Source organism: Rhincodon typus, chromosome 31 (genome assembly GCF_021869965.1).
Source record: "Rhincodon typus isolate 14 chromosome 31, sRhiTyp1.1, whole genome shotgun sequence".
In the NCBI taxonomy this organism is placed as follows: domain Eukaryota; kingdom Metazoa; phylum Chordata; class Chondrichthyes; order Orectolobiformes; family Rhincodontidae; genus Rhincodon; species Rhincodon typus.
In genome coordinates this window covers 32,324,569-32,337,456 of record NC_063362.1, presented here as the reverse complement: position 1 = coordinate 32,337,456, position 12,888 = coordinate 32,324,569, and the positions used below count along the sequence as shown (strand labels likewise).

At 44.0% G+C, this 12,888-nt stretch overlaps 1 protein-coding gene across 1 annotated transcript; it reads left to right on the top strand.

Moving 5' to 3' along the window:
- The first annotated feature begins 7,284 nt into the window (after window positions 1-7,284).
- On the top strand, window positions 7,285-11,648 carry b3gnt7l (UDP-GlcNAc:betaGal beta-1,3-N-acetylglucosaminyltransferase 7, like). Its single transcript, XM_020523396.2, has one exon. The coding sequence runs from the start codon at window positions 8,002-8,004 to the stop codon at window positions 9,340-9,342; it is 1,341 nt and encodes a 446-aa protein (XP_020378985.1). The 5' UTR covers window positions 7,285-8,001; the 3' UTR covers window positions 9,343-11,648.
- Window positions 11,649-12,888: the final 1,240 nt, after the last annotated feature.

Sequence of the window (12,888 nt, the reverse complement as noted above, 5' to 3'; positions counted from 1 at the left end):
TGAAGAAGGACATGAAAGCTAGGGAACTGGGGAAATAAATAGTGATGTCTTGAAAATAGTTCTTATTACACAACAGGAGATGCTGGATATCTTAAAACACATAAATGTAGGCAAATCCCCAGGACCCAATCAGGTGTTTTTCCCAGAACTTTGTGGAAAGCTGGGAAAAGACTGCTGGGCCCTTTGCTGAGATATTTGTATCATCAATAGCCACGGGTGAGGTGCTGGAAGACTGGCTAATGCGGTGCCATTATTTAAGAAAGGTTGTATGAAAAGCCAGGAAGGTGTAGACCAGTGAGCCCTATATCAGTGGTGGGTAAGTTGTTGGAGGGGATTCTGAAGCACATTTGGGAAGGCAAGGACTAATTAGGGATAGTCAACATGGCTTTGTGAGTGGGAAATCGTGCCTTGATTTTTTTGGAAAGGTGACAGAAGACTGATGAAGGCAGAGTGGTAGACATTGTCTATACAGACTTCAGCAAAGTGTTCAACAAAGTTTTGCATGGTAAACTGGTTAGTAAAGTTACATCACATAGGATCCGGGCGAACTAGCCAATTGGATACAAAATTGACTTGAGGGTAGGAGACAGAGGATGGTGGTAGATGGTTGCTTTTCAGACTGGAGGCCTGTGACCATTGGTGTGCCACAAGGATTGGTGCTGGGTCCACTGCTTTTTGTCATTTATATGAATAATTTGGATGTGAATGTAGGAGTTTTGGTTAGTAAGTTTGCAGATGACACCAAAATAGGTGATGCAGTGGACAATGAAGATGATTATTGCAGAGTACAATAGGCCTTTGATCAGATGGGCCAATAAGCCAAGGAGTGGCAGATGGAGTTTAATTTAGATAAATTTGAGGTGTTGCAGTTTGGCAAGGCAAACCAGGGCATGACTTACACAGTTAATAGTAGGGCCCTGCAGAGAGTTGCTGAATAAAGGGTCCAAGAAGTACAGGTGCATAGTTCCTCGAAAGTGGAGTCGCAGGTAGACAGGGTGGTGAAGAAAGCTTTTGGCACACTTGTCTTCATTGGTCAGAACAGTGATCATAGGACTTGGGATGTCATGTTGCGACCGTACACGACATTGGTGAGGCCACTTTTAGAATACTGTGTACAATTCTGGTCATCCTTCTATAGGAAGGATGTTGTTAAACTTGAGAGGGTGCAAAAAAGGTTAACAAGAATGCTTCTGGGACTGGAGGGTTTGAGTTATAGGGAGAGGTTGAATAGACTGGAATTTTTTTTCCTGGAGCATCAGAGGCTGATGGATGACTTTATCTAGGTTTATAAAATCATGAGGAGCATGAATAGGGTGAATATCCATGGTCTTTTTCCTAGGGTGGGCTGTACAAAACTAGAAGGCATGACTTTAAGGTCAGAGGGGAAAAAGTTAATACAGACTTGAGGGGTAACTTTTTCATGCAGGAGTTGGTGTGTGTATGGAACAAGCTTCCAGAGGATGGGGTAGAAGCAAGTACAATTACAACATTTAAAGGGCATCTGGGACCAGATCAGATTGGGATGTCTGGTTGGGCAGATGGGTTGGACTGAAAGTTCTGTTTCCATGCTGTGCGACTCTACAATTAATATCTTATAAACATACTAGCATTGTTGTGACAAGTAAGAAAATATTACCATTGTGCAACAGGTTAATTATCTTAATTACCTTAATATGAAGGTTCTCAATGTTGTTTTCAGATTCCTTTATCTCACCCTTACCTATTTCATCCAGCCTTACAAGTATGATTCCTCAAAGCTACACTGCAACTTGAAATTTCCCACATAGACTTGAACAAATCAGCCCCTTTAAGGTATCACATATGTGTGGTGATACACTTACACAAATCATCATTCACTTCAAAAAAAATCAAAGGGTGATACCTGTAATGCACCAAGATCTCTGCGCTACTACTGAGAGATTTTCCATTCTAGATTTTCATCAACTTACTATGGTGGTCGTGACTTCAGCTGCCTAGGTGCTAAGCTCCAGAATTATTTCTTTTAAACCTCTCCTCCTACCTTTCAACTTATAAGATGCTCTTTAAAGCCCTTCTCTTTGACTGAGCTTTTGGACATCTATATCAATTCAGTAGTGCAGTACCAAATTTTGGGACATTTTTCTACATCAAAGATTCTATATAAATGCAGGTTGTTATTGTTGTTCAATCTTCATGATGGCTCAGAAACCTTAATTGTTTTCTTTCACATTTCTTCGGTGGCATGGCGGCTCAGTGGTTAGTGCTGCTGCCTCATAGTGCCAGGGACCCGCATTCAATTTCACCCTCGGGCAACTGTCTGTGTGAAGTTTGCACATTCTCCCTGTGTCTGCGTGATTTCCTCTGGATGCTCTGGTTCCTTCCAGAGTCCAAAGATGTGCAGGCTAGGTGGACTGGCCATGCTTAAATTGCCTGTAATGTTCAGGGATGTGTAGATTAGGTGGGTTATAGGGGGATGGGTCTAGGTAGGGTGCTCTGTGGGTTGGTGTGGTCTTGTTGGGCCAGAGGGCCTGTTTCCAAAGTCTGATAGGCCTTCAATCAGTGCACTTCCTCGAAAATATTTTTACCAATTTAGTTTTACCATGCAGATAATTAGGTAGTGACTTTGTGAAAAACTGCGCAGTGAAAGTGAATGGAACTGGAACATATAAAAGGGGCTTTCAATTCATTATTAATGATTTTACTCTATCACACAAAGTCCAGATCTACTCAATGTACCTCAATGAACTATTGCAGTAGATGTCAGTTTTCAAATCACTTGCTGATATCAAATATTTCTTCACCTATTCAGTCCACATTTTGAGTCACTGTGTGTACAGTGTTTCAGTTCAACTTTGCATTTTTTGACAAACAGGTGTGATTATCAAAAGCTAGTTAAATTCTGTCAAACATAAAGAGAAAAGCAACTAGTCAAGGTCTTAACAGAACAAATTTTAAAAGAACAATTATGATCATATTCATGGCTGAAATAGATTTTAACCAGTAAGCTAATCAATGGGTATCAGAAAAAGGCAGAAAAGTGGAGTTGGAAATTGTCAGATCAGCCATTATCTCATTGAGTGACAGAACAGATTGATGGGCTGAATGGCCTTCTTCTAATCCTGTATTTTATGGTCATTCTTCAATAGAACAACATGTTGAAAGTGTCCTATTCACAAAGAGACATCTTACAATTCCAAGGTATTTTTCTTCATACTAGTAGAAGGGTCAAAGTGTAAAATTGTTCACTTCCATGGGAAAAATGGAAAAGCAGGGCATTTTTAAAAGGTGAGCAAATACTTAATTTAGAGGAATTTGGAATTTTTGTAGATGTTTTTAATCAACCTGTTTAGATAGCTATGACATATGTCTAGGGTAGATGAGATTTAAACCCAGGCCTCTGGCTCAGAGGTGGGGACACTCAGATCACAAGAGGCAATTGGGAGGTTCTTGAACAGTAATAACAGCAAACTATTAGTTCTGCAAGTCAACAAGCAATTAGCATGGCAAATGGCATGTCAGCCTTAAACACAAGGCGGTCAGAATGTAAGGCAGTTTTACTGTTCATTCTTTCCTGATAGTTAGCATCTCCTGGTACTGTTTTGTTGTCTATGATTGTGCAGTCTTCCTTCTTATTGCAGGGAAAGGGTGGACACTCGTTGTTCATTATGAGTTCCAGCCAACAGTTACAATCACCAGTTTGTGCGAAACAAGAGCTCTTTATAAATTAAACCAGCAGTGGTGACACTGAGTCACTGGACAGGAAAACATTTTGCAAGTGCTGACAGAATAAAATAGCCTTATTAAATTAAAATGAATAATAAAGCGATAGGAGATAGAACTGGTCCCAGAATTAAATGATAACATATGGCCAGTGGACACTCAATCCTACAGTGCCCTTTAGTTGGGAAATTTAACAGGGCACTGATCTAAGCATTGTGAAGGGGCAAAACTCAAAAGTAATCCTTGATGTCCCATCATACCATCTAGTAAAGGCAAGAATTCCAATGCAGAAACTGGCACCATCAGCATTCTAGCAACACTTAAAACAAACAGGGTGAAAAGCAAATTCACATCCAGAGGTCACCAAAATAGCTGGGAAAATTCAGTGACAGGGTGAGCAAGAAGGAAAGTCTCCTTATAAACAAATTGGACAGAATCTCTGAGGAATTGCTGCTCCAGTCATTGACTAGTTCTCTCTAGACCATTTGCTGCTAATAGACTCAAGAGAGAAGCAAACTGTGATCAGAGCAGCAATGAGAAGGTGATAGGCAGGAGGCAGCAAGGCCAGAGTAAACAGGAATTGGAAACAATGCAGCCAGAGAAAGTAGAACAACATCCAAGGAGAATGAGGTTGGCAAGGATAAGGGCCAGCAGTAGCAAGGCCACCAGGCCTGAACCAACACAGGAGGCTGGAGCCTGGCAAGCAAAACTGGTGAGGATGAGGGCCACCAAGAGTGAAGATGGTGAGGCTGGGACCTGACTAGAGGTTCGTGAGGAAAAGAGCCACCAGGACATAGGCTGGGGATCAACGGGTGGGAGTGATGTGAATGAGAGCCACTGGGGGTGAGGCTGATGAGGTTGATGTCCAGTGAGCGAGGTTAGTGAAGATTAGGGCTACTGGGAGTAAGGCTGACAAAGACAGGGGCTTGAGGTGAGATGGAAATATATATCATCTTGGAACTATATTGCCATTTCTTCACCATTGTTCTATCAATGCTCTGGAACTCTCTCCTGAGCAGCGCTGTGGATATACCTACACCACACAGACTGCTGTAGTTCAAGAGGCATCTCAACAGTTTCTTCTCAAAGGCAATTAGGGATGAGTAGTAAATGCTGGCCTAGTCATTGGCACCCAATTCCCATTCAAATACTGAAGGTAATGGTTTGGGGGCAGAAGGGCTACAAAGGAGGCAGCAAAGCTGAGACAGGGATTTCATAAGGGGGAGAGCTGCAAAGTGCTGAAATGGGTAGCCAAATGGAGATGGGGCCACAAAGCAGAGTTGGAGCTACAACGAGTCAAAGGCGTAGTAGAGCCAGAGAGAGGAGTGGCAAAGGGAGGAGGGGCTACAAAGTGAGGTGTAGCAAAATCGGGACAGCAGCAGCTGCAAAGTGATGAAAGGGTCTGTAAAGGATAGTATTAGTCTGCGAAGGAATAAGGAAAACTGAGGTAATGATTTCCCTTGCAAATGAATATGGAGTCTCTAGCTTAAGACTGCAGGAGTTCAGTAGATTTTTTTATATTCACTAGTGTTGCTGGCTGGGCCACGCTTATTGCCCAGCCCTAGTTCCTTGAGAAGGTAGTGATGAATTACCTTTTTGAACCTCTGCAGTCTATGAGCTGTAAGTAGAGCCATAATACCATTAGAAAGGGAATTTGAGGATTTTGACCCAGCAACACTGAACAAGTGGCAATATATTTCTAGGATGGAGAGAGGCTTGGAGGGGAACATGCAGGTGATGGGGTATTTCCATACATCTCTGCCCTTGACTTTTAGATGAGTGGTCGAAGATTTGGAAGGTGCTCTACCAGAGGCTTTGGTGATTTTTACAGTGCATCTTGTAGACAGAACGCACTGCTGATAAGCAGTGGTGATAGAGGTACTGAATATTTGTGGATGTGGTGCCAATCTAGTGGACTGCTTTGTCTTCAGTGGTGTCAAGCTTCTCAAGTGTTTTTGCGTTTATACAATCGAGTAGGGAAGATTCCATTACATTCCTGACCTGTGCCTTATCTATAGGCTTTGGGGAATCAGGAGGTGAGTTACTCACAATAGTATTCATAGCCTCTGACCTACTCTTGCAGCCACCGTATTTATATGTTTAGTCCAGTTCTGTTTCTGATCAATAGTTACCCTCAGGATGTGATAGAGGGGACAAGATGCTAATGTCATTGAATGTCATTGGGCAGTGATTAGATTATCTCTTATTGCAAATGATCAGTGCCTGGCATTTGTGTAGCACAAATGTTACTTGTCAGCCCAAACTTGGATAATATCCAGGTCATGTTGCATTGGAACATGCACTGCTTCAGTTTCTGAGGAGTCGCAAACAATGCTGAATACTGTGCAATCATGGGCAAAAATCCCCACTTCTGACCTTATAATGGAAGGAAGGTCATCAATGAAGCAACTGAAGATGGTCGGGCCTAAGATACTGCCCTGAGAAACTCCTGCAGAGATGTCTTAGAATTGCAATAACTGACCTCCAACAACCACAACCATCTTCCTATGTTCCAGGTACGACTCCACTAGCAGAAAGTCCCCCCACCCCGATTCCCATTGACTCTAGTTTTGTACCTGCTCCTTGATGTCATTCTTGGTCAAATGCAACCATGATGTCAAGGGTTGTAACTCTCACCTCACCTCTGGAATTCAGCTCTTTAGTCTATGTATGAACAAAGATCTGTAATGTGGTCCGGAGCTGAGTGTCCCTTGCAGAGCCCAAACTGAGTGTCGGTGAGCAGGTTATTGTGGAGCAGGTGCTGCCTGATTGCACAGTTGATGGCACATGCCATCACTTCACTAATGATCAAGAGTAAACTGGTAGGCCATTAATTGGCCAGTATGAATATGTCCTGGGTATTTTCCACGTTGTTAGGTAGCTGCCAGCTTGGCTGGGGGAGTGGGGGGAATATTTTGCAGCACGTCTTCAGTACTATACTGGAATGTTGTCAGGACTCATAGCCTTTGCAGTATCCTGTGCCCCCAACCATTTCTTGATATCATGTGGAACAAACTGAATTGGCTAAAGACTGGCACGCTGGGGTCCTCTGGGGAAGGCCACGATGGATCATCCACCGAGCACTTCCGGCTGAAGTTTGTTGCAAATGCTTCAGTCTTACCTTTTGGAATGATGCGCTGGCTTCTCCCATGACTGAGAATGGGTTTATTTGTGGAGCCTCTGCCTCACAATGTGAGTAGTTTGAATATTTGAAGGGGCTGCTCTCCAACTTCAAATAACTCCAATGTTCAGCTGCCCAGGGTGGAATAGGGTCAAGCAAGTTGGTCCCCTCTTGGTCAAAATGGTCAAGTAGGCAGCCTGAAAAGGGGAGGAAAGGCAGAGAGAAAATTGCTCTGCCTTCCTGCCTCTCCAGTATGGTTTTGACCACATCCAAATGAATCTGGAGTGAGAACATGCTGTGTCCATTGGTATGCTTGAGGTTCTCTGGAACTGGTCAGCATGGTATATTGGAGAATAGTCAATAATTGCAATTGTACCATGATTTAATTATTTGTGCATTGTCATTGTATTATGCACTGATATTTATTGTTCCTCATATGAGTGCAGTCTTAGGGATATGTTCCTTTAATATTTATTATTTGATTTGGTAGCAAAGGCAACATAGGTCACTGCCTTACAGATCAACCAAAAAGGAGTTTGAAAGAATTATTTGAAAACGACAATCAGAACTAATAAACTGACTAAAAGGCCAAGGAATTCCCAATTAGGACCGCCAGTCTGGAAGATATGGTTTGTGTAAAAGACGCTCGCAAAGGCAACATAAAATTCGCACCGAAGCAGCTGGAGCTGCTTGGTATTGCCAAGAGGAGGAGGAGGAAAGCAAAGGAATCACGGGGAGGTGGGGAAAGAGAGCGAAAAAAAAGTGAAAGGGAGATTCATCTCCTCTTCGGAAAACCTGACTCTCCTCCTCTTCTGGCAACGAGCTCAGTCTGATGGCCGAGAGCCCCGAGTGAGCAGCTCCGTGTCCCCAGCTCCACAAGCGAGGGAGTCCTCCAGGAAGCCCAAACAGTATAATTCCCCCTTTTACTCCCGGACCCCAGAGGCCAGTCTTAACGGCCAGAGACCTCCCTCTCCCAAACTTTCGCCGGGACAGGGGGCCATGTGCCCGGGCTCCGGCTCCCCGTGTACCCCGGGGACGGGCTGGTTAAGGCAGCGGCTCGGGCAGTGCCCGACGCTCTGAGACCGCTCCGCCCGGGGCTGCAGCCTGGGGGAAGGGGAGAAAGGGAGGGTGGAGGAGATCTCTCCCCTCTCTGTCTCACTCAGCCCCTTCCCCCTCCGATCATGGACTACATCTTCCGCAAGAGGAAGCTCCTGAAGACACTGCTGAGCCTGTCGCTGCTCTTCGCCGTCCTGGCCCTCCTCCAGAAACTCAAACTGGGGGATGGCCTGAGCCCGAACGCGGGGCTCCGGGGGGAGGCCTCCGCCGGCGGAGGAGGAAGAGGAGGAGGCAGGAGACAGCTGGAGGTGGCAGTGGGGGGCTGGCTGGAAGCCGAGAACATCATCTATCGGAGCGGAGCTAACAATAACGGGAGTAACGCGGGCGCGGCGGCGGCTCCAGCTCCGGGCTCCGAAGAGGCACAGCTGGGTCCGGCAGCGGGATCGGCGAATCTCAGCAGCCCGGCCTGGGATATAACGGTCACCGATTGCAGTCCGAACGCCTCAGTGCGGAGCCTGCCCTGGTTCTCGGGGCTGGACAGCCGCTTCCAGCAGTACGTCCTTTACCGGCACTGCCGTTATTTCCCGCTGCTACTCAACCATCCGGAAAAGTGCCGACCCTCGTCGGGAGGAGAACGGGAGTCCGGGTCGCCTCACCTGCTCATCGCCGTCAAGTCGGTCATTGAGCAGCACGACCGCCGGGCGGCTGTCAGGAAGACCTGGGGTCGGGAACTCACCATGGGCGGCCGCAGAATCAGGACCATCTTTCTGCTGGGCACGCCGGCCGCCGGCAAGGACCGGAGGAACCTGCAGAAGCTTCTGGAATACGAGGACCGGCTGTACGGCGACATCCTGCAGTGGGATTTCATGGACACCTTCTTCAACCTGACCCTCAAGGAGGTCAACTTCCTCAAGTGGTTCGACATCTACTGCCGCGGCACCCGCTTCATCTTCAAGGGCGACGACGACGTCTTCGTCAACACCGAGAACCTTCTGGAATTCCTGGCGTCGCAGAGCGAGGGGCCGCGGCGCGAGAACCTGTTCGCGGGCGACGTCATTTCGCGCGCGCTGCCCATCCGCAACCACCAGAGCAAGTACTTCATCCCCAAGCAGCTGCACGACCGGCCTTACCCGCCTTACGCCGGCGGGGGCGGCTTCCTCATGGCGTCGGCCCTGGCCCGTCGGCTGCTCACCGCCTCAGAGGGCATCGAGCTGTACCCCATCGACGACGTCTACCTGGGCATGTGCCTGCAGAAGGTAGGCGTCGAGCCGCAGCTGCACTACGCCTTCAGGACGTTCGGCATCGTCAAGCGCCGGGTCAGCCCCATGAACAGTGACCCGTGCTTCTACAAAAACCTGGTGGTCATCCACAAACTGAGCCCCGAGGGGCTGCTCCAAATGTGGGACACCGTCCACAACTCGACTCTCGTCTGTGCCAAGAAATTCTTAGTCAATTTGGACGAGTAATGTTGTTTCTTTTCGCGGAGTGACAAGGTGTAGGTACCGTACTTCTGAAGGAGTGAATCATTTGAGCCTGTGAAATCTGTTTGATGTTGTGAAGAGAGACCGACCCTATTAAGAATCACACAGATATTAAACTTAACTGAGCTAAGGTACTTTATAGAATAGACATTTATTTAAAAAAGAACTGCTGTATTTTAGCACAAACTACAGTGTTTAATCTCTATGTATAAAGTTGCACTCCCCTCAGTAAACGTGTCTACAGGTGCTTCAACTGGAGACTGTAATTTCCTTTCTTACACGTTTTTGTGTGTCACGATTTTTTTGGCTGGGTGGGAGATATTCACATGCGTTTTACAGAATTAAGGTAGTAGTCTTTACCCCTTTGTTCCTCCTGTCCTGAAAGTAGTTTTATTTGATGTAGGAATGAAATTTATCCTGTGATAACATGCTCAAGTAGCTTGTTCATATTTTCTTGGTGGGCTGTTAAGTTATTGTATGTACCTGTTACTGTACCCAGGAGTGCAGAATCTGATAAAGGTGAAAAGAGGAAGCTCGACCGGGGTCTATGTGTTGACTGTAGAGTTCGGCCCTGTATTGACATAGAACTAACTAACTTTAGGGACAATAAATAGAAGACGTCACCTTTCCGGTCCGTCAAATTCAGCCACCCATTAGTTAACCATTCAATTCTTTAGGGGGAAAAAAAGGACACGGACTTTGAATAGTATGGTATAATGAAGCAGAATTGATAGCACTTTTAATCCGACCCTCACAAAAAAAAGCATACTGATATAAGGAAAGAAAACCTAAAATAAAACCTGAATAAGCCTATTCTGTGAAGTGTTTTAGAGTGACTGCATTAAACTGGGAAAACTGTAATGTGCAAACTATTAGTTTAAATTTTTCATTTTCCCACCACTATCCCCCCCAACCCCCAATCAAAGTGTAGCCTTTGATCTCCGAAGTTAATTAACAGCAGGGCTGAAATGCCTGAGATGCCAAACACAGGAATTATGGTGCAATGGGAGCTCCAGTTGTCAGTCTGCTCCACACCCAATTCTAAACCTGTGCTTGTGTTGAAGCTATTGTATAGGAAGACTGATGCCAGTGTGATTTCTGGGGCATCTAACCTTGATAGGAGGAATTGGGAAAACCAGAATAATGTTTTATTTCAGAATTGGCTGTTTTTAGTAAATGGAAGTTGGTGCAACAATCAATTACATTTAAGAATCTGATACTTGGTGCTGATATGGATTGCACCTCCAGTAGATATTCTTGACATGAGAGTACTGATGATGGGGCTGCCAAGATTTACTGACAAATGATGGAACTGGCCAGGTGGCTTCTGCAAACGGTGATGCTTTTAATCTCTGGCAGAATGTAGAGGCAGTACTGGGCTCAGCATTGATTCTGCTGCTGATGTATAATCCCAACCAGCCCAGGAATTTCAGGGCTATGTATATTTAATGTCATAAGATTTTGGTCATAAGTGTTTACAGTGTAAAGGAATTAGAGGAAAAAATGGTGAGAACGTGAAGTAATTTCCTTTGTTGTGTACTGTTTAATCATTTAAGACATCCCTAGTTACTGAACTGACAACATATCAAACTGTTTAACTTCATGACATAATCATTAACGTACAAAATATCCTTCCAGATATTAATATATTTGATTAAAATTTAAGATGTGAAGTATCCGAGAGGCTAACATTGAATAAAATGTCCCTCTCATCTGGTTAGTCAGGGCCGCCAATTTCTGCCTAACTTGCTTCAGATGCTGCTCAATGGTCCTAATGAAGGAGCCGTGAAATTGCTGAGGTGCACGGTGTTGAAAATCCTTGCAGCCAACTCCCTTGTACTACTCCCTCGCTTCCATTCCTCAAGGAACACTGCCTTTTATGAAGCATTCCATGTTGAGGCATGTGAGCTAAAATGTCAGTAATAGGATTTAACTCCATGATCTCCAGACTATGGCTGAGGCACCATTTGAATGACAGCTGTTTTCAAAATGGCAACTAACATGAGAGAGGGTGGGATGGAATATGAAACAGTGACTGGTGTGTGTTCCGCAGACAAGTGTTCCCTACCAGTATATGTATAATTTTTTAAAATAAGGGTCTTAATATTTAAAACCAATTGTGTCTTCTGAAATCCATATTGTTTTTTGATAAAAGCAATGAAAATAATTTGTATGAAATTTTTCTTTTAGTAGAAGTTACATTTGATATTGGAAATGGTTTGAAAATTTTGCCAAAATAAATAAATTGAAATGTACATTCAAATATAACCAATAAAACATTTAAAAGTGAATTTTCTTTAACTGTATGCTATATTTCTGCGTTTGTGTGACAGAAACCAGCAGTTAATATAATGTTGTTTGTAAGTATGACTAGTAGCAACATAGACATTTTACACTAATGTGGACAATTTAGATCAATTATACTGTTATTTGTTCTCTAGACTGAACTTTTATCTCTTGGTTTCTATGTAGTAATTTGTGCAGCAGATGTCTCATGTCCCTTAGTAAGTAAATATTTCTTTCTTGAAAATGTGAAAATTGGAATAAAAGTGTACTTGATTGGCATCTGGTGCATTTTCAATAAAAACCCCTAATCCAGGTTCAATCTCTGGTCAGAGGAGTTGAGGTGAGCCAGATGAGAGTGGAAAACAATTGTTTTGTGTTCTTAGTGTGAATTGTTGTTTAGAGATCTCCTGCTGTGGGAGGTGCATGTGGAACAGTACAAAGAGAGACGTGTTTTCATAATTCACTTGCTTGCGCATTGGCAAAGGCTTTGACAGTCTGGCTGCCAGCCCACCCTTTCCACTTAGGATAATGCCTGGCAGAGGGACATCAGACGACTTAAAAAAATAAAACCCTTGCAAATAAACACCAAACTTTATCTTGGTGTATTTGCTGCCTTGATTGTTCTACCTTCAATCCCTAGAATGTAAAATTCTGAGATTTGAGTAGCTGTGGAATTGCCACCAGTCATAAACTATTCAAAATAGATCTCTAATTTAGCAAATAAATCAAGCTTTAATTCATAATAGAAATTTAGATGAAAGTAATGGAAGCAAAAGGTTTTAAAAAAAAAAAGATTTGCTTGGCCTCTGCTTTTACTTTTGGCAATGACAAGTGCATAGACTGTAGATTAAAATCTGACATTCCTGTCAAAGAAAACTTGCATAACCAGTTACAACCATGACTTCCCAAAGTGCTTTTGAACTGCAGTGCCAGGAATAGCAGACCCAATTTGCATACCGTACAAAAAAAAGGCAATTATTTGATCTGATTTGATTTATTAAAGTTACATTTAACTAGGTACAGTGAAAAGTTTTGTTTTGCGTGCAGTACAGGCAGATCTTGTCATACAAAGTGCATGAGGGCAATAAAAACAGAAAGTACTGGAGAAATTTAGCAGGTCTGACAGTATTTTTGGAGAGATTAAAAACAGAGTTAATGCTTTGTTCCAAAGGTTGTTCTTCAGAACTTGATTTCCAAATCATTTAATAGCTGTTTCTCATTCTGCTGATGCTGCCAGATCTGTTG